Raw genomic sequence first — 20,654 nt, forward strand, 5'->3', positions numbered from 1 at the left:
ATTTTTGTTACACAAACATTGATAGAATCACAGCATGGCTTGGGCTGGAAGGGGCATTGAAGATCATCCAGTCCAAACTCCCTGCAGTGGTCTGGCTGCTCCCCCCAGCTCAGGGCCCAGGGCCCATCCAGCTTTGGGCACTTCTAGGGATGGGCACCTGCAGCTCTGGGCAGCAGTGCCAGGGCCTCACAGCCCTATGAGTGAAGAATTTCCTCCAAATATCTAACCTAATCTCTCTCCTTTTAATTTAAAGCCATGACCCTTGGGAAGATTCCTTGATGAAGAGTTCCTCACCACACTTCCTATAGGCCCCTTCAGGTACTGAAAGGCCACAGTGAGTTCTCCCCGGAGCCCTCTCTTCTCCAGGAAGAACAAGCCCAGTTCCCTCAGCTTTTCTTTAGAGGGGAGGTGCTCCAGCCCTTTGAGCATCTTCTGGATCCAGTCTTAACAGCCCTACATCCTTGTGCTGGGGGCCCCAGACCTGCATTCAGTACTCGAGATGGAGCCACACGAGGGCAGAGCAGAAGGAGACAGTCCCCTTCATTGCCCTGCTGCCACCCCTTTGTTGATGCAACTTTTGACCTTCTGGGCTGCAAGACCATGCCACTGGCTCATGTCCGGATTTTTTGTCCACCAGAATCCCCAAGGCCTTTTCCACAGAGCTCCTCTCAATCTTCTCCTGATCTATATATGTATCTGGGATTGCCCCGGCTCAATTGCAACACCTTGTTCTTGGCCTTGTTGAACTTCATTAGCTGCTCATGGGCCCACTTCCCAAGCCTGTCCAGGTCCCTCTGGATAGCATCCTTTCCTTCTGTTGTGTCAGCTGCACCACTCAGCGTCATCATCAAACTTGCTGAGGGTGCACTTGATCTCATCATCCACGTCATTCATAGAGATGTTGAATCCCAAGATGGACCCCTGAGGGACACTGGACACAGAGACATTGATCGCGACCTTCTGTCTGTGACCATCCAACTGCTTCCTTGCCCTAATAAGTCCAATAACTTATTCTTGCCCTAGAGTTCTGCAGGTCTGGTGTTCACAAATGGCACACCCAGCCCAGCTGCCTCTTCCTGTCTACATTCTGGAACCTGGTTCTGTCTGACCTGTTGCACTCACCCGTATCTACAAGGGACTGTCATGTAAAACCAGCAGCCAGCTCAGCCCATAGTTGATTTAATACAGATTTAATGTTGTTTCCACACCTCTGAGGTAATCCACAAGTTAAGAAGAAATAATTGGTTTTTCCTTCATTGCACTGACTCTCCACAAAATACCAACGGAGTGGTGGTGAGCTGGAGCTGTTCATGGTAATTTAAACCTTTCCCTGAGTATGATTTTAGTTTCAATGATGTCCTTCAACCACTTTTCTCTAAATCGACAGTGCCCTGGTCTGGAGGAGAGAGTAAGAAGGATAAATAGCAGAGCTATTGGCTAGAACTGCATATAGCTATTACAAACTCATCACGTAGAATGCAGATGTGGCTGCTCACGCTTGTGGTGGAATGAAGGCAGGGTCATTCGGTTTTGCTTAACAAAGTTTTTGATGTCCTCCTCTGCCTCTCTAATATTAGTGTGAGCATTTCACGTACAACAAGCTTCCTGCCTGTTTTGGCAAGGGGAAGCTTGCTAGAACCTCCCCAGTCATGGCAGTAATGGAAAAGTAACGGTGTGTACCTGTGCATCAGCCTGCTGGACTCCAGAAAGAAAAATACCTCCACAGGCAGGGTCTGCAAGAGAGACAGGGGGAAGTTCACACAGTGAGCTACAGGACCAAAAAAAGCAAATGTTTTGGTCTGAGGAGAACTAGCATCGACCTTTTTAAAAACAACTCTGTTCTTGTGCAACATTTCTGATAGAGATTAGCACCATTTTAAATTTTGGTTTACAGCCTCTGAATTTTCTCTTCTGAAGGGAATGGCTCAGAAACCCCACTGTTAAATTTGTGCCTGGATAAGCCTTGTGACCACTGGGTGCGATCTCTGGGTTGCCTGGGAGTCCATAGCCACCAGCTAGAAAGGCTAAGGTACAGTACGACAAAGCGTGAGTTCTGAGCGGGGACATAGAAGCCTACACTGTGTAGGTCTGGTTTGGTCTTGAGTCACAAAATACCACTGTACAGGTGAATACTGTGCTGTGGAAGTGTACATAACGTGATTAATTAAAGAATTTCAGTAACAAGTGCAGTGGAAACTTAAAGGTAAAAAGGAGGAAATACATTTATGCCTTATGAATTAGTATTCTCAAGCCTTTCCCAGAATATGACATTGTATGCTCAGTACTGTGATACCAAGGTAAAAATAGGAAATGTGGTCTTGATGATAAAATTGGTCCCTTTGGAGCACAGCTACAAACTTAAACTCCAAAGATCTGTTGTTAGAGGCTAGAACTGTTTATATTACTATTTTGTCTCATTCAAGGTAAGCAAAGCTGGTGTGTGACTGTGCCTTAAAGGATTGCTGTGCACTGCTTCTGAATACTTACGATGGGTTTGATTTTGGAGATCTCTATCACAAAATAGGTGCTTGCTGTTGCTAGTGGGATGGGTTTCCTGCGTGTTGGGATGCTCCAGAGAACTCTGTAATGGTACCTCTTGCTGTACTGAAGATCTTCTTCCCAGAGAAACTTTGAGCAGTGAAGCCAGCTCTCATGTAGCTCCCACATCTGCTGAACAAACACAGGGTGCTAAGATGACTTCCATCTGGCAGAGATAACCAATGAGAAGTGCTAAAAGGAACTGAGGTGCTCTTTTTTTTCACGCTGTTCGCACAGTAAGAGGGCACGGTCTAACTGGGTGGTTGGAATCGTCACTCACAGAAATGTATTCTTCAATTTGCTGCTGTCCCCTCTCCACTGTGAAGTTTTCACATGTTGTCCACTCAATATTTCTGACAGCATATTCAGCATCTGAAAAGGACAAAATGCTGTGGAATCCTTCTGGGAAAGCTGTGACACATGGCAAGAAATGGTAAATAGAGCAAGCACCCTACCTGCTTCTTTCCTCACGTTGTTTAGATAATATTCTTGTGCTGCACATATCGCCTTTTCCACGACCGCGTGCGCTACCTCCTCAATGGAAGCGTTTTCCTTTTCCTCGTCCATTGCTTTCACCTTTGGAAAGAGAAGCTGTAGCTTTGGAAATGCCCTTCCTAGGCAGGGGAATGTCCTGGGGAGTGTGGTTTGGTGGTGGCTGGCAGTGTCTGAAGGAGCTCCTCCAGCACTGTTTGTGTTCTGTTGCACGGCAACCCGTGAGCCAACAGGCCACACGCTTTGGGAGCAGAACCCGCCTGCAGTTCTGTGCTCTGCAAACGCAGCCAGGACTGCCTGCTGCACAGAGGCACCTTGGCATCGAGACCTCAGAGCCTGAAGGCTGCTGATGGAAAGGAGTTCAGACATTTTAGCAAAACGCAGGGTGTGAAATCCCCAGCAGCTGCTCCTCCGTGACAAGGGGATGTTACCACAGGAACAAACTGGCAACCTTGACAAGCCTGTCATGGTGCAAACACAAGGCTGACTGTACATAGGAAGCCTGAGCAGCTGAGAGACCTGATTTAACCACCTTCTCAAAGAGCCTGAGCACAGAGTACTCCCAGAGAAGTGTCGGGCACTGCTGGCCCTGCTTGGGGACACAAGTCATGATGGATGTATGGCTCAGGAGGACTGAGAAACTCTCAGTCACATCCCAGCCACCCTTCACAGGAAAGCAGACGCAAATTTGTGTCGCTTGCTGTCAGTTATGCTGGTGTAAATACACAAGAGCTCTATTTACATCCGTGTATTTTCTATTCCCGCAATATTTGTTACTTTTTCAACATGGCTACAAGACAATAAAGGAAAATGAATCACTGAGGCACTCCTGTGGAACAGAAACAGGCTTAGCCATAAACAACACACAGTGACTTCTAGTGCTGGGCATGCTCAGTACAAGGGTTGTTTGCTGGTGCCATTTCTGTAGCCTTTGTGCAGCTAAGACTTAATTTTCCAGCCTCAAAGGTTTCAGAAATTTCTCATTTACATGACAGTGCCTTGCCCACTATCTGGTTGTTTCTGGTAGTTCCATGCCTTACAGTGAAACACTTGATTCAGTGTTCGCTGTGGTGATGTGACAGTATGCTCTCTGCCACTGCCTTCCTTTCCTTAGACCTGCCCTTACAGACAAGGCCTTGCACAGGTGGGCAACGAGCAATAGTACTGATAATGCTCTCACTAAAGCAGATTAACGACCACAAATCTGCCTCAGACTTGGGGGGCTGAAAGAGCTGATAGAAACACCTTGTTCAACAGCTGAAGACTAATTGAGCACGTGCCTAAAAAGCAAATTTATGGCTATGAGCTAATCATCTTACCCCAGGAGTCAGCCTAGAGCTTACCTTGAGCTCTCCTGCACGGCAGCAAGACCTCCCCATGAGCAGGAAAACCTATTGAGGTTACACCTGTGCAGAGACCCCATACTTCAACACCATGCCAATCCAGATCCTTGGTAAGTGACTAGCAGTTCATTTTAGGCTCAGTTAGCATTGCTAAGATCACATCTTAGATTGGTTGTAAACTCTACTTGCTTCACTAAGACTCTTTCTTTGATTGTGCACATACAATCCTTCAAACATAAACTGTTCACTAAATCTAGGAGTAGGAGTGGACCCAGCTGTGCTTAGGCTCTTTACCTTCATGGCTCAAGCAAGGAGGTCTGCTCCAAACCTCATGACCCATAGGAGGGGCTCCTATGCGTTTATCCTATCCTCTATGCAGTAAATAACCAAGTGTATCCCGTCATCTCAAATCTTGTTCAGTTGCTTTAATCACTACCTTATAATCTACACTATATAAATAAATATGTTCTAGATTTTCTGAGTGCAGTATAATGTCATTTGTTTTCATCTGCAACAAGTGACACAAGAGCAGCACTTCACGCCCACACCTGACATCTTTCACCTGGCAATTTCTCCTTTCCAGAGGACGCTAATTCCATCTGAAGCTTACAGCACACAGGTAACATGATTAAATACATGTGTATCTTTATTAGAGACTTAGATCGTTGTACACACATCTGTGGCTTCTTTGCAGTGTGCTGCTTTAGTCTATGTTCTCCAGACCCTGAAAAAGAAAGAGTGAACGAGTAACAGTGGTACATGCATAATTGCTGCCAGCTAACCGTGCCTGCTGGGCAGCAGCGTACAGCTCAACGTGCCACTTCCCAATCCACACTCCTCACGCACCCAAACCGTAACTTATAACAAAACCCACATCCCCGCAGGCCGTGCAGCAGCACTCAGAGCAACTTCCCGCAGCGACCCGTGCCCGTGCAGGGTACACGGCCCTTCCCGGCGCCGCGGCTCCAGCACCTGCCTTGGACACGTAGTACTTGTTGACCCCCGACAGCCTCCGGTCCCTCTCCATCAGCGTCCATTGGTACGGATAGCGGGCAACCCTCTTCTCCTGCGGGCACGCGGGGCTGCGCGTCACGGAGGGGCACAGGGAAAGCGGGGCGGGGGGAAGGGGAGCTGGGTGCCACGGAGGGTCGAGGCAGCCCGGGAGCGCTGACCTTGCCGCCGTTGCACCAGCGGTGCATATACAGGGTGGAGAGTCCAGGGATGCTGAGGCAGACCCCCATGATGGCCATGCCGGGCAGGATCTCGTACCACATCGCGTCCGCAGCGCCACAACCGCCGCGCTCAGCAACCTGAGGGCACTCCCAGCACGCCCCGCACCGGAAGTCCTCCAAGCGCAAAGAACTGCGCCGGAAGTTGGGGTCCTCCAGGCCTCGTGGGGGCGGGGCGGCGTCGGGCGCGGCTGTTGTCCCGCTAAGGCGCAGCCGCGAAAGCCGCGCGGCCAATGGGCGCCTTGCGGTGCGCGGCGCTGCCCCGCGGCCCGGGATGAAGGAGGACAAGGAGAACGCCAGGCCCAAGGAGCGGCGCGGGGTCCCCGCTGGGCCGGGGGCCGGCTCGGGGGCGGTGGGGGGCTCGGAAGGGAGGGCCGGCGGCGGCGGCGCTGAGCTCGAGCGGCTGGAGCGGCCCAAGGACAAGAAGGAGACGCTGAGCAAGGTGCGGCCCGGCCCGAGCGGGGCCTGGTTGGAGGCGGGGGAGGGGAAGGAGGATGAGGAGGAGGATGAGGAGGAGGATGAGGAGGAGGATGAGGAGGAGGATGAGGAGGAGGATGAGGAGGAGGATGAGGAGGAGGATGAGGAGGAGGATGAGGAGGAGGATGAGGAGGAGGATGAGGAGGAGGATGAGGAGGAGGATGAGGAGGAGGATGAGGAGGAGGATGAGGAGGAGGATGAGGAGGAGGATGAGGAGGAGGAAGGGGGCGGCGGCGGCTCTCTCGGCGCTTGTTGTGACGCCGTGCTGTGCCGCAGGTGGTGATCCGGCGGCTGCCGCCCAGCCTCACCCGAGAGCAGTTGGAGGAGCACCTGCAGCCGCTGCCCGAGCACGACTACTTCGAGTTCTTCGCCAACGACTCCAGGTAGGGCCGTGCCCGCCGCTCCCCGCCTCGCGCCCCGCCTACCCGCCGCTCACTGCCTCTCCCCGCAGCCTCTACCCGCACGTCTTCTCCCGGGCCTACATCAACTTCAGGAACCAGGAGGACATCGTGCTGTTCCGAGACCGCTTCGACGGTTACGTCTTCGTGGATCACAAAGGCAGGTGGCCCTGGGGCTGGGCTGGGGGCTGGAGAGCGAGATGTGGGCTGTTTCCCTGTTGGCAGCACTGTGAGCGTGGTAAAAGATGTCCAAACAAAAATAGCACTTTATGCTCAGTAGGAAGTAAGCTGGGTTAATTTTAGATATCAGATGTCAAAGTGCGTGAGCGCAGCTCAGATGGTGCTGGAGCTGGTGTAGAAGCAGGGATGGCGTCAGCTTGGCTGATGCTCACCCTGCACCCCCGTTGTGTGAGGGCTGAGCAGAGTGCTGGGTGTTGTCCTTCCTGCTGGGGGGAGGCTGAGGTTGGTGGTGTCACCTCGTTCTGCCTCGCTCTCCTCCAACATGACACACTTTTGTTCATTCTGTAGTTCCAAGTACTGCTTGTCCCACTTAAATGGAGCGAGCTGCCTTGCAGTTTTTTCCTTGCAGCCCAAGTTGTAGGGGTGTCTGCTCTCCAGAGACACTGATCTTGTTGGAAGCAAGCATTGTTCTTGGGGTACTTCTCCAGGATATTGAGCCACTACCAATCTCTGTTCTAACAGAACCTTAAATATTTGGTACATCTCACATCCTTTACTTTAGCATTAAAAAAGCTGCTTACATTGGGTAACACCATTAGTCTGTCACTGTCAGACCTTAAAATGCCATGTTAGGTGGAAGCTGTGACAGGAGTAGTCCTCTGGGCTTGGGTAGACTGAGACCTTCAGCTTTGTTTTAAGTCTATATGGATTTTTTAAATCTATCTGGGCATTTTATGTGGCACGCAGCTCTGCCTGTGAAAACCTCCTTTGATTTAGGAGGTGCATAATTGGGTTCTAATAACTCCTGGATAGGAGCAGTAACGGCTCACTCGCCGTATTTACCATGCCAAACAACAGTGCTAGATGAGTGCTGCCACAGATGCAGCATTCCTGTTGGAAGATAAAACTCCAAAGCCTTTTTGGAATGTGTGGATGTTACTTTCTATTGCATTTTGTCAAAAAGTGAGATTTGTCTTTATCACCTTAAGGTGAAGTGTGCCCTGCTGCTTGTACAATACAGATGTGGTCTTCAGGATGAGGGCAGTGCAGTGTTACGGAGGTGGCTGTGGGCAGCTGTACATCTGGCACTTCCCTCTTGTTCAGGGTCTGCAAATCTGGTATTCTGTTAACACTGCAAGATGATTTGTTTCATGCATTTTGTTCTCTGTGAAGCATTTCTAATTAGATAGCTTTTAAAATACACTGTTTTTATGCTGTTCCAGTCATCCCTCCTAGCATTGCCCGTGTCTGATGCAGCTCATCTTGCTGTTCTAGACATGCACGATGTGCTCTATTTAATGCCTGTTTTGTTGCTGTCTTAATGCAGTTTTTCCCCTCTTCTCTTAAAAGGTCAGGAATATGCTGCCATAGTCGAGTTTGCACCTTTCCAGAAAGCTGCAAAAAAGAAGAGCAAGAAAAAGGATGCCAAAACGGGGACAATTGAAGATGGTATAAAAGCTGGCTAGCTTGTTTTGCATGCCTAGTGACTTCAAAGAAAATAGTTTGCATGCAGTATTTTGTATACTGATAGAATGTTTAATTGTATACCAACCCTATTGTGCTGTTGTATTGGCTGCAGATCTGTTAAATATAGCTGTCATATTTACAGCAGTTTCTTTGAGGGTGGACAGTTCATGAAAGGGCAGCACGTAAATAACTTGCACTAGTCTATTCCAGACTTTCAGCAGTGACCAAGTGGATCCTTTTCATGCTCCAGTACATTTCTTCTCTCACCTCTCATGCAGATCCAGAGTACAAGAAGTTTTTAGAAAGTTACAGTGCAGATGACGAGAAGTTAACTTCCACTCCTGAAACTTTGTTGGAGGAAATAGAGGCAAGAAACAAAGAGCTGATAGGTATGGAAATCTGCATGCTACGGTTACCTTTTCCTGAAGCACCAAGCAAAGTACATGACGTGTCTTTAAGCTGTGATTCCTCAGCCTTGAGGAGTCTGTATTTTATATTTACCTGGTGTTGCTAAACCTTTAGGCTGATACTACTGGATGTGCTTTCTTTTGCTGCCATGATCTAAATTTTTCTCCGTGAGTTTTATACGGTGGTGTTCCTCTGGGTTTTGAACTGCTAATCAGATGTTTATTAGCTGGACAGGGCTGTGGAGTGGCTGCGTTTCAGTGAGGTGCAGTGAAGTTCTGTTATGCTTGAGTGAAATGGACTTGAGCAACCTTTCTTATAAGCGTGTTACAGGTGAGGAAAGCTGAGAAACACAATGCAGAGTAAATGTCACTTTGCAGGTAAATATGCTGGATAACTTATTAGTGTCCTAAACAAATTTATGGAATTGTAATTATTGTTTTGGAGTAGGATTGGAATACTTGTTTCACTGCTGAATGGAAGAGGAGGTAGACTGCGTAGTCCATAAGGCTTCTTCATATCATATAGAGTTTTGTTACAGGTATTGCAGTAGTGGATAAAACATTGTTTACACTAGCTTTCATATATTTTCTAGCTAAAAAGACTACTCCCTTACTGAACTTCTTGAAAAATAAGCAGGTAAGACTTCTGCCTGGAACCTTTTTGTTGCTTGCAGATAGAATAATTTGCTCGTTTAGAGCACGAGTGCATATATCAGTAAGCACCCAGTAATATATTTTTGCTCTTCTTTTTGAACAAGCAGCTTTTAATCCAATTTCCTTTTCCTAGGTAGTTCCTGTATGTTAAACTATTACAACACTGGGCTTCGTAGTAACAGTGGTGTTTTATGTGTGTTCTGGTCACAGCCAGCACCATGCTGGACATCTCTGTGGCACTGCCAAACCAGACCCTATTTAAATGCTTATATTTTAATGCAGTTGTGTCTGAGGACCTTGTTAGATAATCTACGAGCACATAATCTCATTTTAAGTTCTAACAATCGAGAAAATCACTTATGGAACAGATTTAATTATAATTAGAATGATAAAGGCTGAGTCCAGTGTTTTTTCCTGTGATAATTTTGACTTGTACTATGCTTAAAAATTGCTGCTGTAATATGTTCAGGTTCACAACAGTACTATAGAGAAAACAGAATATTTTTGTAATAGGGAGAGTTTTGAGATGAGTTATTTTCTAATGGAATACTCTATCACTTTGTAGCAAAATACTCTATTAGGCTTAAAAGGTTGTTTTCTAGTTTGGAGATGCACTATTTCTTTGTTTTTGGCACACGTAGAGGCTCAGAGAGGAAAAGAGAGAGGAGAGGAGGAGGAGAGAATTGGAGAGAAAAAGACAAAGAGAAGAAGAAAGAAGAAAATGGAAGGAGGAGGAGAGAAGAAAGAGAAAAGAAGCAGAAAAACTGAAGAAAGTAGACAGATGTCCAGAAAAAGAAAGAGACAGATCAAAAGAAGAACCAAAGATTAAGGTCTAAAACAGTTCTTTATTATAAACTGTTACATTCCTTTTCCCCTATTATTTGTATATAAGTCTTTCAAAATGTGCTCTGTGTGAAGAATCACATGAGTTTGGTGTTCGTAAATGACCACTTTTTTGTAATATTCAATATTAGGCATTGTAAAAGTTAATGTGCTGTAATGCTTCATAGTAATACTTAAAGCTTTTGTCACGTGACTTGTACATGCTGTGGTGAACAAAACTATGAATTTACTATGAAATAGAGACTTATTTTTAAGCTTTCTAACGTGTGTTTTAGGAAAAAAAGAATCCAATCTGTTGTGTGGATTATGCTTACTCATACACTCCAGCTTTTGAAGTACTGCAGTTTGCAGTAAAATTAATGTGTATTTCTTACGGGGCTGTGGTTCCCTTGATGCAATTTCAGTGTTGTGCCAGGCAATATGTATCAGAGTGAGCTTTTTAGTTGAGACTTGTGTTTTCTTTGTAGCTACTTAAGAAGCCTGAGAAAGATGAAAAAGACTTGGAGAAAAAGGAAAAATCCAAGAAACTGGAAAAAGAGACTCTGAGGGAGGAAAAAAATGCGAGTAGTGCATCTGCCAAACGATCTGATGGGGAGACAAAAGAAGAGAAGGCAAAAAAGTATTCTAGTACTTGCTATAAATATCTCTATTTATATATAACGTGTTTCCTGGTCATACCGAGGGTCAGGCTTCTCTGCCATGACCATGTTTTGAAATTCCTCTCAAATGATTTTTCTGGCACAAGGTGTGGGATGTGTTTTCTGTGGCAGTGCGACATCCCCATGATTGTAAGAAGATGTGTGAATTACGGCATTTCTTCACTAGTGGACAGACTTTAAGAGTTTTTGCAACTCTCTCTAGGAACTCCACGAGAGAAGCCCAGGTGTAGGGGACCTACAGCGGGCTGAGAGCACAATCCTTGCAACGAAACTGTGGCAAGAGGAGAGGCATACTGCAGTTTCTAGTCCCTTTGAATCTTGTAGAATGTCAAAGTGGAAAATCTAATACTCAGCAGCTTCATGATCTGTTCAGGGTTCAGTTCTGCCACGCGAGGCAGAGAAATTTAGATGCTTTCAAAGCCAGAGGAAGCTTGGCCAGCTATGTGACCAGAAGGCTAAGAAATGCCAGCACTTGGTGCCATCTCTGGTCATTGTGCATGACTTGAGTTAGGACAGCTTCCCAAAATTAGAACCTACCAATCTGTCGTCTGCATATTGCAAATTTACAGCAGTATTACATTGATCTCCCAGCTCTGTTCAGTGAATCTTTTGAGCTTCATCTTCAGTTTTGTTTTCATACAGATCGGAAGATGAGTGTGTAAAGGACTACAGGGATCGAGATAGAGATTTTGAAAGAGACAGAGAATATGAGAGAGCTCAGAGGGAGAAACTGAGACGCCAAGAAGAAGAGCGTCGGAGGCAGAAAGAGCGCTTTGAGAAAGAAAAGGTTTTTAGAAGAAAAGAGGAAGAGGTGAAAAAGGAGAGAGACTTGCTCAGAGATAAGGGAAAGAAAAGTGATCTTACAGACTTTACCTGCGGCGTGGACAAATCTGAGAAAGTAACCAAAGATGATAAAAAAGAGGATACAATTAAGAGGGATCGTATCAGAAACAAGGTGCTGTGTTTCTTCCATTTCATGTGTTAATTCAGAGGGACCAGTTTGTGTTCCTGGGTTAAAAGCACTTTGAGGAAAGAACCATATTGTTTCTGTGATAGTTCTCCCTGTTAATGTAACAGACTGCTAGGAAGACCGATATATTGATGTATGATGTATGTATATCCTTGTCACTGTACAGGAATTAAGCCAAGGTAGTGGGCTGAACTGTAAATACCTCGATTCCAATTTAATTGATAAAGATCCAGCCCATTGGCAGATGTTGATACAGCATCACCAACCTGTGTCTTTTAATGTATGTGCCTGAAAATATATCTTGGAGTGGGAGAGTGACTGAACAGGTTCCTCCAAGCCAAGCACAAGCCTGCTACGTGCCAAATATGATAGGAGAGCTTAAGAATAAATTCATGACAAGATGTTTTGAGTTCAGTTTTACCTGCTCTGCAGGTCTGCTTCTGCAGCACCAATACGAAAGGTATCAGTACTTTAGTCTCCTGTGTCACCTAAGACGTTATTGGATACAGATAAAAGAGGTTTTGGAGGAACTTTGGAGATGGTCTGCATTCTGAGAGAGGAATAGCTGAACTAGTCTGTCAAAGGTGGAAGTAGATTACAGATAACTTTGACCACGTGCAGTGTTCTTTGTGGCTTTAACAGGGACAAGCTTGATTCAAACCAGCTGAAGTTACATTGCCACCTTATAGTTTGGAACAGTTTGTAAAATTTGAAATTGTGATATTGCTAATACCATTATAACCGTGAGAGTGCTGGGGCTCTGAAGGGGTCTAAATGGTTTTGATTTATTTCAGGACCGTCCAGCAATGCAGCTGTACCAGCCCGGAGCCCGAAGCCGAAGCAGATTGTGTCAGTATGAAGACAGTGCTGCAAAGCCCACAGATCAGGGAGTGGAGAAGAAACAAGAGAGTGAGAGCAGTAACATAAAGGAAGAGGAGTGACCAGCATGCAGGCCTTATGTGTTCTGACTGTCTGTGCAGCCAAAGAGCATGTACTACGCAATCCAGAAGTGCCTTCGAAGCGAAGAAGGAACAAAGGAGGAAGAGGGGGCATTGTGCTGTTGGATGTTTCTGGCTAAAGAACCTCAGTTGTAGATTTGGAATTTGAAATGTTCTCATTGTATTTTCAGTTATTTGAATTTATTTTCCTAGCATCTAACTACAACAGAGAAGAGAACCTTTGCAAAGTAGAAAGACTTTGTTGCCTTAAGTATGATAATAAATGAGTTGTGCAGTCAGGAGGAGATGACACCTGGAGCTAACACAGAGCTTTACTGTAGAGCGATGGGAGCCACTGTGGGATGCACTCAAGCAGAGCAAGCTTGCAGTGCCGTGCTGTTAGCACAGGTGTTGCTATGATGTGTGGTGCTCCTTCCAAAGCAATGATGGCTCCTTTATAGCAGTAGCACTGAGCCAGGTCTGCTGGTGAGTGAGTTAGAGGTGGAGCAGAGCGCTCTGGTCCTAAATAGTAGAACATCTGGAATTGCACAGTGACCACAGGAGGGGAGAGCCCTTCCTCGAGAAAGCAATTAAGTTGGAGTGTATGAATAAGCTGGCTTAACATGGGGTACTGCTTGAAAAGTTCTTTTGTGAAGTCTACCTACACTGAAATGCTTATTTTTGGTCAAATGTAGTTGTACTGAGCATCCCCTTCTGTCCGAGTCTGAAACGTTTCCCGACTGCTGCCCTCGGTCTCTGCTTCATTTTTCCCTCTGTTTTGAAGTGTTGTTTTACAGCCCGGGGAGAGCCTTCGCCGGCCGCGGCTCCTTTAAGCTGGCGCCTTTTAGCCCGAGCGTTTTGTACTGAGCGCAATAAACGCCCGCAAACTCTCAGTGCCGCAGTGCGTCCCTCCGCGCCGCCAGGGGGCGCTGTACCCGCGGCGCCGCCCCCGCCCCGCCCCGCCCCTTCCGCCTCTTCCGCCGCCGCCATCGCCGGGACCCCGCGCCGCGCCGCGCCATGGTGAGACCATCGGCCGCCATCCGGCGCCGTGCCGCGGCCTGGGGCTGCCGGCGGGGCGGGAGGGCCCTGCCCCTCGCTCGCCCGGGTCGGCGCGGGGCGCGGCGCCGCTCTCCCGCCCGCTGCGGCGCTCCCGGGTCGGGCCGTGCCCAGGCCCGGCCGCGCTCACTGCCCCTTTCTCTTGCAGTCGTCTCACAAGACCTTCAAGATCAAGCGCTTCCTCGCGAAGAAGCAGAAGCAAAACCGCCCCATCCCGCAATGGATCCGCATGAAGACGGGCAATAAGATCAGGTAATGGGGTCGGCCGTCGTATTCGTGTGCAGGGCGGCCTAAGGGCTGCACGGCCTGCTTTGTTTAGTAATCAAAAGTGCGGTTGTATACGGGTGCGCCTTTCGCACGGGTATGCGTGGTGCACATCCCGGGTGCTGTCGGCCCCTTGTGTTTTCCTGAGTGTGGGGCTGCCATCTTTTCTTTTCCGAGTTCGTTTCAGTGTTCTGTGAGTATCTGCAGGCGAAAATGAGTTGCTAAGGTGGGCCAGCTTTAATTAACGATCAAGCACTGGAACTGAAAGCACGAACCATACACGTGAAACACTCCAGAGCGGTACTTCAGCCCCTGCTCTGCTCCTGTGGTTCCTCCTCCAGCACCTCTCTCCAGGGGCTGTCCCTCTTTTGCTACCTTCTCGAGGAGCAGTGCCTTACACCACAAAGGTGTTCTGAGGCACAGAGGTATAAGGCAGATGGAACTGATGGTAAAAGGTGCTTGACTTGTGACTGAAATTAATTTGCCTATAGCACTTGATTTCAGGCATTACATTCATGAAAGCACACTGAGAGAGTACTGCAGCCTACCAGATAAGTGTGAGGTGAGCAAAGGGTGGTGCCACTGTGAGCTCTTTGGTTTAAAACCTCCAGCCAGTCCAGTCACTGCACAGTCATTGCAGTGCCCATGTACTCTGCTGCACAGACCTTTTAGGTGAGCAGGGTTCTTTCTCCCACATCTTTTTCTTTGTCCTATGTAGTGAGGAGAGTGTCAGTGACAGCAGCTGGCCCTGGCAGCGAGGCAGCACAGAACAGAGCTGTGTTCCTATTGCTTCTGTTAACTGCTTTCTTTCTAGGAACGATGAGTGTTGAGTGCCCCTTGTCTTCCAGATGCCAGCATAAAAAGAGCTTCTGTTTTCACTGTGTTACAATACTTCGAAATACTGTGCAGCAAAATCTCTAAATTTTGTCTTCTGGCTCTTACATACCTCAGTCATCAGTTACCCTCCAAACTATGTGCTATAGCAGGCTGCAATTGCAGTGCTTCATTCTGTGGGAGTACTGCCATTTTCCTGCTGAGAGTAATTCTGTTAATGCTGCCTGGTTTTACCTGTGTGTTGGTGAAACTGTTTGTCCTTAACATGTACACCACCTGTGGTCACAGATGAGTATATACATAGTGAGTAAATTAATACAGCTTCCCAGAAGAGTGTGCTTCCCTACACTGCTTATCATAAAGCACAGTTGTTTTTGCCATAGGCTTTGAGTTGCACCCAGGAGACTGCTTTCATTGATTGCTGGGCAGTCTGTTCATGGGCTTTTGGTCTCAAGGGGAGGAGGAACATTTCACATGCTAGTGCATCTTTTTCTAAGACACATTTCCTTCTCAAGGCTTCAGATTCTTTTGCAGTATTGTGCTAATTGGTTAGCAGATGAAGGAAGTAAATGGGATTTTAAAAGTATAAAGTTGTTTTTTTCTGTTGTCAGCTTACCACTGTAGCATGACAGAAATCCTTCAGTGCTGAGCTAATTAAAGGTGGTTTCAGACCATCTGATGGATGACTGCATGTGTGTTGCTAACTGACCCTGCTTCTGTCTTAGGTACAACTCCAAAAGGAGACACTGGAGAAGGACCAAGCTGGGCTTGTAAGAGAGACTGTCTCCTGGGAGCTCTAATAACACTGGTCTTTCTACATCAGATGGGTGCATCCCCAAACGCTGTTCAACCACCCTCAACTCATTCCCTCTGTAGCGTTGGCTGCAGTGCTCAGTTCTTGTACTGAGCCAGTCCAGGCTCATGATATTAACAGGAATAATCTTGAAGCATTTGACATCTGAAACATGAAGACTGTGTTCTGTTAGTGTTCTTTCTTTCAGGCATCATAATTATTAACAGTGTACAGGCTTGTTAATAAATATGGTCCTGAATGCTTTGGCTCACTTTGTCTGTGTGTGGTGGGGTAGGAGCACGGAATGAAAGGATTGGGAGTGTTACTACGGACATCTTACCTAGTGTGGGAAACCTCGTCAGCTCTTTGCAGACAGATGGGGCTATGTCTTCTCAGTCCCTGTAATGTGGGGATGTCCCCAGTGGCTGGCTGCTGTCACAGCTGCTGCTTCCCAACTTGTTACCTCTCAAGTAACCCTTCAGAACGGCCACAGGTAAGCACAGAGTAACCTGGATCCTGCTGCCCATTCAGGTTGGCTGCTCCTCTGGTTTTATTTTTTTTGTGGATGAAATAGCGTGAATCATCAGAAGTGCTTTGCAGTCAGTAGGGGTCAGGTGCTGAAATGGCACATGCCCGCAGGTACTATGAAAACGTTTGTCCGGGCAGTGTGAATGTGAAGCTGAGACTGGTCAGTGAGATTTGCACGTTGTGACTGCCTGCCCTGGGCCTGAGCTGTGTGCCTGCAAAGCCTGCCCTGGCTGTTTGCCCATATGAGCTGCAGGTGGTTCTTGTGACGTGGGACACTTGGGGGCCCCTCGCCTCTTGCCACAAGTCATCCAATGAAGACAGCTGTGCCTGCTCCCCAAATCCTGCGTTCTCCACTTGGATACGTGATGGCCACCAACCTACTGCAGGCAACTGCAGACGGAAATGTGACAGCATTGAGCCTATCAGGGCTGTGCTGTCCCCTTGTGGGCAGGCCTGTGGGCAGCCCCACCTCTGCGCTCACCTAAATGCACAGGGCAGTGCGGTGCGTGGCTGTTAGCAGCACGCTGAGTCGTGCTGCTGTAGGGCTGTTTATCAAGCAGCGGCACAGGTAATCTCACAGGCTTCGTGTGTTTTCAATGGATTTCAGCAATGTGTCCTCTTTCGGGAGCTGCTCCTGGATCCCGGTCCCAGCAGGAGCCACCACATGCTGCCCTATGGGGCGTCCCCTTCCTTTCCTCCCCGTGGGCAGGGGTACTCAGGGACTGGGTAGGAAGAGGACTGGGAGATTACCAGAGGGATTGGGAGTGCTTAGAAAGACAGCTCTGGGCACTGACAAACAGGGAACTATAACTTTTATTCTACTAAGAAACTATCATTAACTAAGAAACAAACAACAGTCCAAAGGAAAAGGGAATTCAGGTAAAGGAGGCACTTCGGTGTCTACGGAAGAAGGCAGACACTCTTCTGATGACCTTGGGCACAGTCTGCTGTCTCTGGCGGTGCAGGGCTCCTCCTTCACAGCTGGTGCCATGAGTGCCAGGCTGGGCTGAGTTGTTTCCATAGGCTCCTGCCAGCTCCATCAGCTCCCTGGAGGTGTCTGCCCGCAGGTACTGCCAGGCCTTGTGCCCGCTGTGATCCCTGAGGCTGGTGTCTGCCTTGTATTCCTTCACAAGCAGTTCCACGAGTGACAAGTGGCCCTGCTGTGCAGCCAAGATCAGAGGAGTGAGTCCACCCTTGGTCGTGCGGGTGTCCACGCTGATGGCACAGCCCTTCTTGCGAGCACGGGAGATGACCTCGGTGAAGGTCTTCTGCTGGCCATGCTTGGCCAGCCAGTGGAGGGCGGTGAATCCTGTTATGGCGTCTGCCACTCTCAGCAGGCTGGGGTCCTGCTCCAGCAGCCTCAGGATGTGTTCGGTGTCACCCCCAGCCAGTGCCAGCCGCCACTCACAGCGCAGGCTGAGGGACGACTCCACGGGGACCTTCTGCTCCTGTGGCCCTACTAGCAGGCCGGGGCCACTGGCTGTCATCTGCACGGCAGCAGCCAGCATGGCACAGCTGAGGCTGCTGCTCTGCACGAGCATTTCCCTCAGCTCCTTCCTGCGGGCGCTGCCGGGGCCATTGCAGAGCCTGCCTGCAGCCCTGCCGGGATGGGTGACCGGTCCCTGGGCATCACCTGCTGCTCCATGCTGCACTGAGCTCTCTGCCTGCTCTGGCTGGGCCATGGCACCGCCACCGGAGGAGCTCCTCACCGTCTCTGCCTCTGTGCTGCTCGGAGGACTAGCTGCTCTGCACTGCACCAACCGACACAGCGCGGCCTAGTAACGGTGCAACCCCACCGCCTCGCGGTGCTCCCGCCGCAGTGCGCGCGGCCGCTCCCCGGCTCTGGGGGTTGGGGCACTCCAACGTGCAGGGCCACAGCCCGCGAGGCCTGCTGCCATCCCCTGCGCGCTCTCCAGGGGGAGCCCACACGTGGACGCTGCACACGTGAAGCAAGCCCGTTATCCGCAAAGCAGAAGGAGACGCTTGACTTTCAGCACCAGGGCATCCATACTGAAGCAAAAGTGCGGGCTCCGTCACTTTTTTTTTTTTCCTTGGTAGAGCTCTAGCTCACTGCCATCAACACATTTATGGCAGCCGTATCCAAGGCTGAGAGCAGAGCTTAACCCAAACATACAAGTTACGGTTGGTCTAAAGACAGTCCCTACTGTTTGCCTTTGCATCCATCCCATGAAAACAAACCCTGAAAAACTGCCCTCCACCAGTACTGGATGGAGCACGAAGGGCCGAAGCTTCCCGGGCCTCCGCAGCCACTCCGCATACCTCTCCTTGGGTTGCTGTGTCTCAACTGCCTGCCCACCTGCAGCACCAGCCCACGCAAGCTGTGTGGGAACTGCTGAATCACGGCCTGAACCACAGATGGGTCACCTGAGGCGAGCACTGAGTCAGCCACAGGAGCACAGGTGAAGGCAATGCACTGTGTGACCAGAAGGGGTGGAGTCTGGCTCCACCTCTCCCAGACCCCATATTAGGGCTGACCAGCACTGGGGAAGGATCTCTTGTTGGAGATCTCTCCCCTGTGGAGTTTCAGGTGAGCCCTAATCACTTGTGACAGTGGAGCCCTTCCTCATTTCCTGATTGTCTTCATAGCATCTGGATAAGCTGTACAAAAATATACTGTCCACCTTCATTATTTTGTGTGGGTGCTATTCTTTTGGGGTATTCAGGTTACAGCGGTGTTACTGCAGACATCTTCTTACCTACTGTGGGAAACCTCGTCAGCTCTTTGCAGACAGATGGGGCTATGTCTTCTCAGTCCCTGTAATGTGGGGATGTCCCAGTGGCTTGCTGCTGTCACAGCTGCTAAAACAAACACCTCCCAAGTCCACCACCAATGATCCCAACAGGACACTGTTCCTGAATCTTCACCTGACAATCCTACCACTCCTTACTTCTCTCACATACTCTCATTCTCCAGAACTTGCCATGCTTGTGTAACCAGGGCAGCACTGATTTCAACAGGATCCTGCATGGGAGATAAACTGGGATCTCTAGCTTTTACTTCCTGAGAATATCTCCTTATTTTATAAACTGACAGCAACCCAAAGAAAAGGTGTCAGAGATTTTGGGATGTCAGGGGTAGCTAACGTGTTTTTGCTTGGTGATGCTGCCTGAGTTTTTGTATCTGCCCTCCCTTCCAGCAAAGAAGTGTGTAAAAGAAAAAGGGAGATGTGTTGTTCCTGAAACCTCCATTGCTTCTCCTTGATCAGCCCAGCACAGCAAGGGTGCTCCTGCACACCCCTAAGGAGGTTGGGAGGTGAAATCCTTGCTGGAGGTGCCAAGTTTTTTGTGGGTGTGCCCAATGGCTGAGCATGGCCCCCATTTGCAGTGAACTGGCACAGCCCCAGAAGACAACAGAAAGCCTCAGTCCAGGCCTGGGAGGGGCCACAACATCCATGCAGTCCTCTCCTGCAGAACTGTTGGAATTGGGAGTGCCCAGCTGAGACAAATTCTCCCCCAAGTCTCCACACAACAAGGCCCCAAGCCTCACCTCACACCCCCAGATCCTTTCCCTCTGTGCAGCCTGCTGCAAGCTTGTAGCACTGCCTGGGGTTGCTGTGACCAAAGTGCAGGACTCAGCAGGTGGTCTCACTGAAACTCCTCCCGCTGGCCTCAGCCCAACCATCCACCTGTCTGGATCCCTTTGTAGGGCCTTCGTACCGCCAGGTGGATTGACACTTCCAGGCAATTTGGTGTCATCTGCAAACTGACTGAGGTTTCAACTCAGGTTGAACAGGACAGGCTGCAGGGAGCAGCACTGGTGACCGGTCACCAGTTGGACTTAAATGCATTCAGCACCACTCTCTGGGTCCAGCCCTCAGCCACTTCCTCACCCAACAGAAAGCGCACCTGTCCAGACCACAGGCTGCTGCTTCTCCAGGAGGATGCTGTGGGACGCAGTGCCAAAGGCTTTGCTGAAGTCTAGGCAGACTACATCACCAGCCTTTCCCCCATCCAGCAGGCGGCTCACTCGCTCATAAGTCATGGTGCTAAGGCAGGGCCTGCCTTTCGGGGCCTGGTTTCCCGGCTGCCCTGCGCATGAGACCTCTCCCTGGTGGCTGGCCCCATCCCTGGAGGCACTCAAAAGGCTGAAAGTGCTCTAGTGCTCGGTGACCCTGCCCACAGCAGGAGGGTTGAAACTGGTGATCTTTGAGGTCCTTTGTCAAGCTAGGCCATTCTACGATTCTAGCATTCACACCGTGTGATTGCGTTCTATTTGCTCGGTGACCTTGCGTGGCACCGAGGGCAGGCCTGACTGGCCAGGACGGTGGAAAGTCAGCTCTGCCATGCCCGGGACGCGTGGCAGCCCCGGCGGAGCAGTTTTCCTCCCGCGCCGTAGGATCCGCTCCGCTCCTCATCCTCCCGCGCGGGGCCGAGCCCGCTGCGGACAGCCGCCCTTCCACCACGCGGAGCGCGCTGACATCCACCTCCACCCCCGCGCTAAAGGCGCTGCTCACGGCGTCCAATCGCGGCGCCTCAGCCCGGTCCGCACCACCGCCATCGGCCGCGGGGGTGAGGACCGTAGCCCCGCTCATCCCGCAGCGCCATGGCGGCGCCGGGACCGGC

General features: G+C 49.5%; 4 protein-coding genes and 1 non-coding gene across 8 annotated transcripts in view; 2 read left to right on the forward strand and 3 right to left on the reverse strand.

Annotated features, from left to right (window-relative positions):
• LOC136044397 (large ribosomal subunit protein eL39) overlaps positions 1-15,801 on the forward strand; it is a 53,774-nt gene extending 37,973 nt beyond the window's left edge. The window contains exons 1-10 of one of the 4 annotated variants that reach the window (XM_065729705.1): positions 5,868-6,044; positions 6,356-6,462; positions 6,531-6,637; positions 8,008-8,106; positions 8,403-8,513; positions 9,125-9,168; positions 9,827-10,015; positions 10,496-10,647; positions 11,330-11,642; positions 12,452-12,894. In XM_065729705.1, the coding sequence (XP_065585777.1) occupies positions 5,877-6,044; positions 6,356-6,462; positions 6,531-6,637; positions 8,008-8,106; positions 8,403-8,513; positions 9,125-9,168; positions 9,827-10,015; positions 10,496-10,647; positions 11,330-11,642; positions 12,452-12,598 (1,437 nt within the window). In that variant the 5' untranslated portion in view covers positions 5,868-5,876 and the 3' untranslated portion in view covers positions 12,599-12,894. Of the gene's footprint in view, positions 1-5,867; positions 6,045-6,355; positions 6,463-6,530; positions 6,638-8,007; positions 8,107-8,402; positions 8,514-9,124; positions 9,169-9,826; positions 10,016-10,495; positions 10,648-11,329; positions 11,643-12,451; positions 12,895-13,547; positions 13,616-13,799; positions 13,904-15,474 lie in introns of those variants that run through there. The other 3 variants (XM_065729706.1, XM_065729708.1, XM_065729707.1) reach the window with 3 other exon arrangements.
• Positions 1,273-3,105, reverse strand: AKAP14 (A-kinase anchoring protein 14). The gene is made up of 5 exons (XM_065729828.1): positions 2,994-3,105; positions 2,819-2,910; positions 2,488-2,667; positions 1,681-1,733; positions 1,273-1,396 (listed from the first exon to the last, which is right to left on the reverse strand). Exons 1-5 carry the CDS (start codon positions 3,103-3,105, stop codon positions 1,309-1,311), a joined length of 525 nt encoding a protein of 174 aa, XP_065585900.1. The 3' UTR covers positions 1,273-1,308.
• On the reverse strand, positions 5,002-5,668 carry NDUFA1 (NADH:ubiquinone oxidoreductase subunit A1). Its single transcript, XM_065729794.1, has 3 exons — positions 5,546-5,668; positions 5,350-5,439; positions 5,002-5,097 (listed from the first exon to the last, which is right to left on the reverse strand). Exons 1-3 carry the CDS (start codon positions 5,645-5,647, stop codon positions 5,077-5,079), a joined length of 213 nt encoding a protein of 70 aa, XP_065585866.1. The 5' UTR covers positions 5,648-5,668; the 3' UTR covers positions 5,002-5,076.
• LOC136044513 (small nucleolar RNA SNORA69) lies at positions 14,895-15,024 on the forward strand. Its single transcript, XR_010621826.1, has one exon. It is a non-coding gene; the product is annotated as a small nucleolar RNA SNORA69 (small nucleolar RNA).
• A 1,144-nt stretch (positions 15,802-16,945) lies between the features above and the next one.
• SOWAHD (sosondowah ankyrin repeat domain family member D) lies at positions 16,946-17,752 on the reverse strand. Its single transcript, XM_065729829.1, has one exon. The coding sequence runs from the start codon at positions 17,750-17,752 to the stop codon at positions 16,946-16,948; it is 807 nt and encodes a 268-aa protein (XP_065585901.1).
• Between the last annotated feature and the right edge of the window lie 2,902 nt (positions 17,753-20,654).

Source organism: Cyrtonyx montezumae, unplaced genomic scaffold (genome assembly GCF_038088225.1).
Source record: "Cyrtonyx montezumae isolate F1298 unplaced genomic scaffold, pur_monq_1.0 scaffold_11, whole genome shotgun sequence".
Classification (NCBI taxonomy): domain Eukaryota; kingdom Metazoa; phylum Chordata; class Aves; order Galliformes; family Odontophoridae; genus Cyrtonyx; species Cyrtonyx montezumae.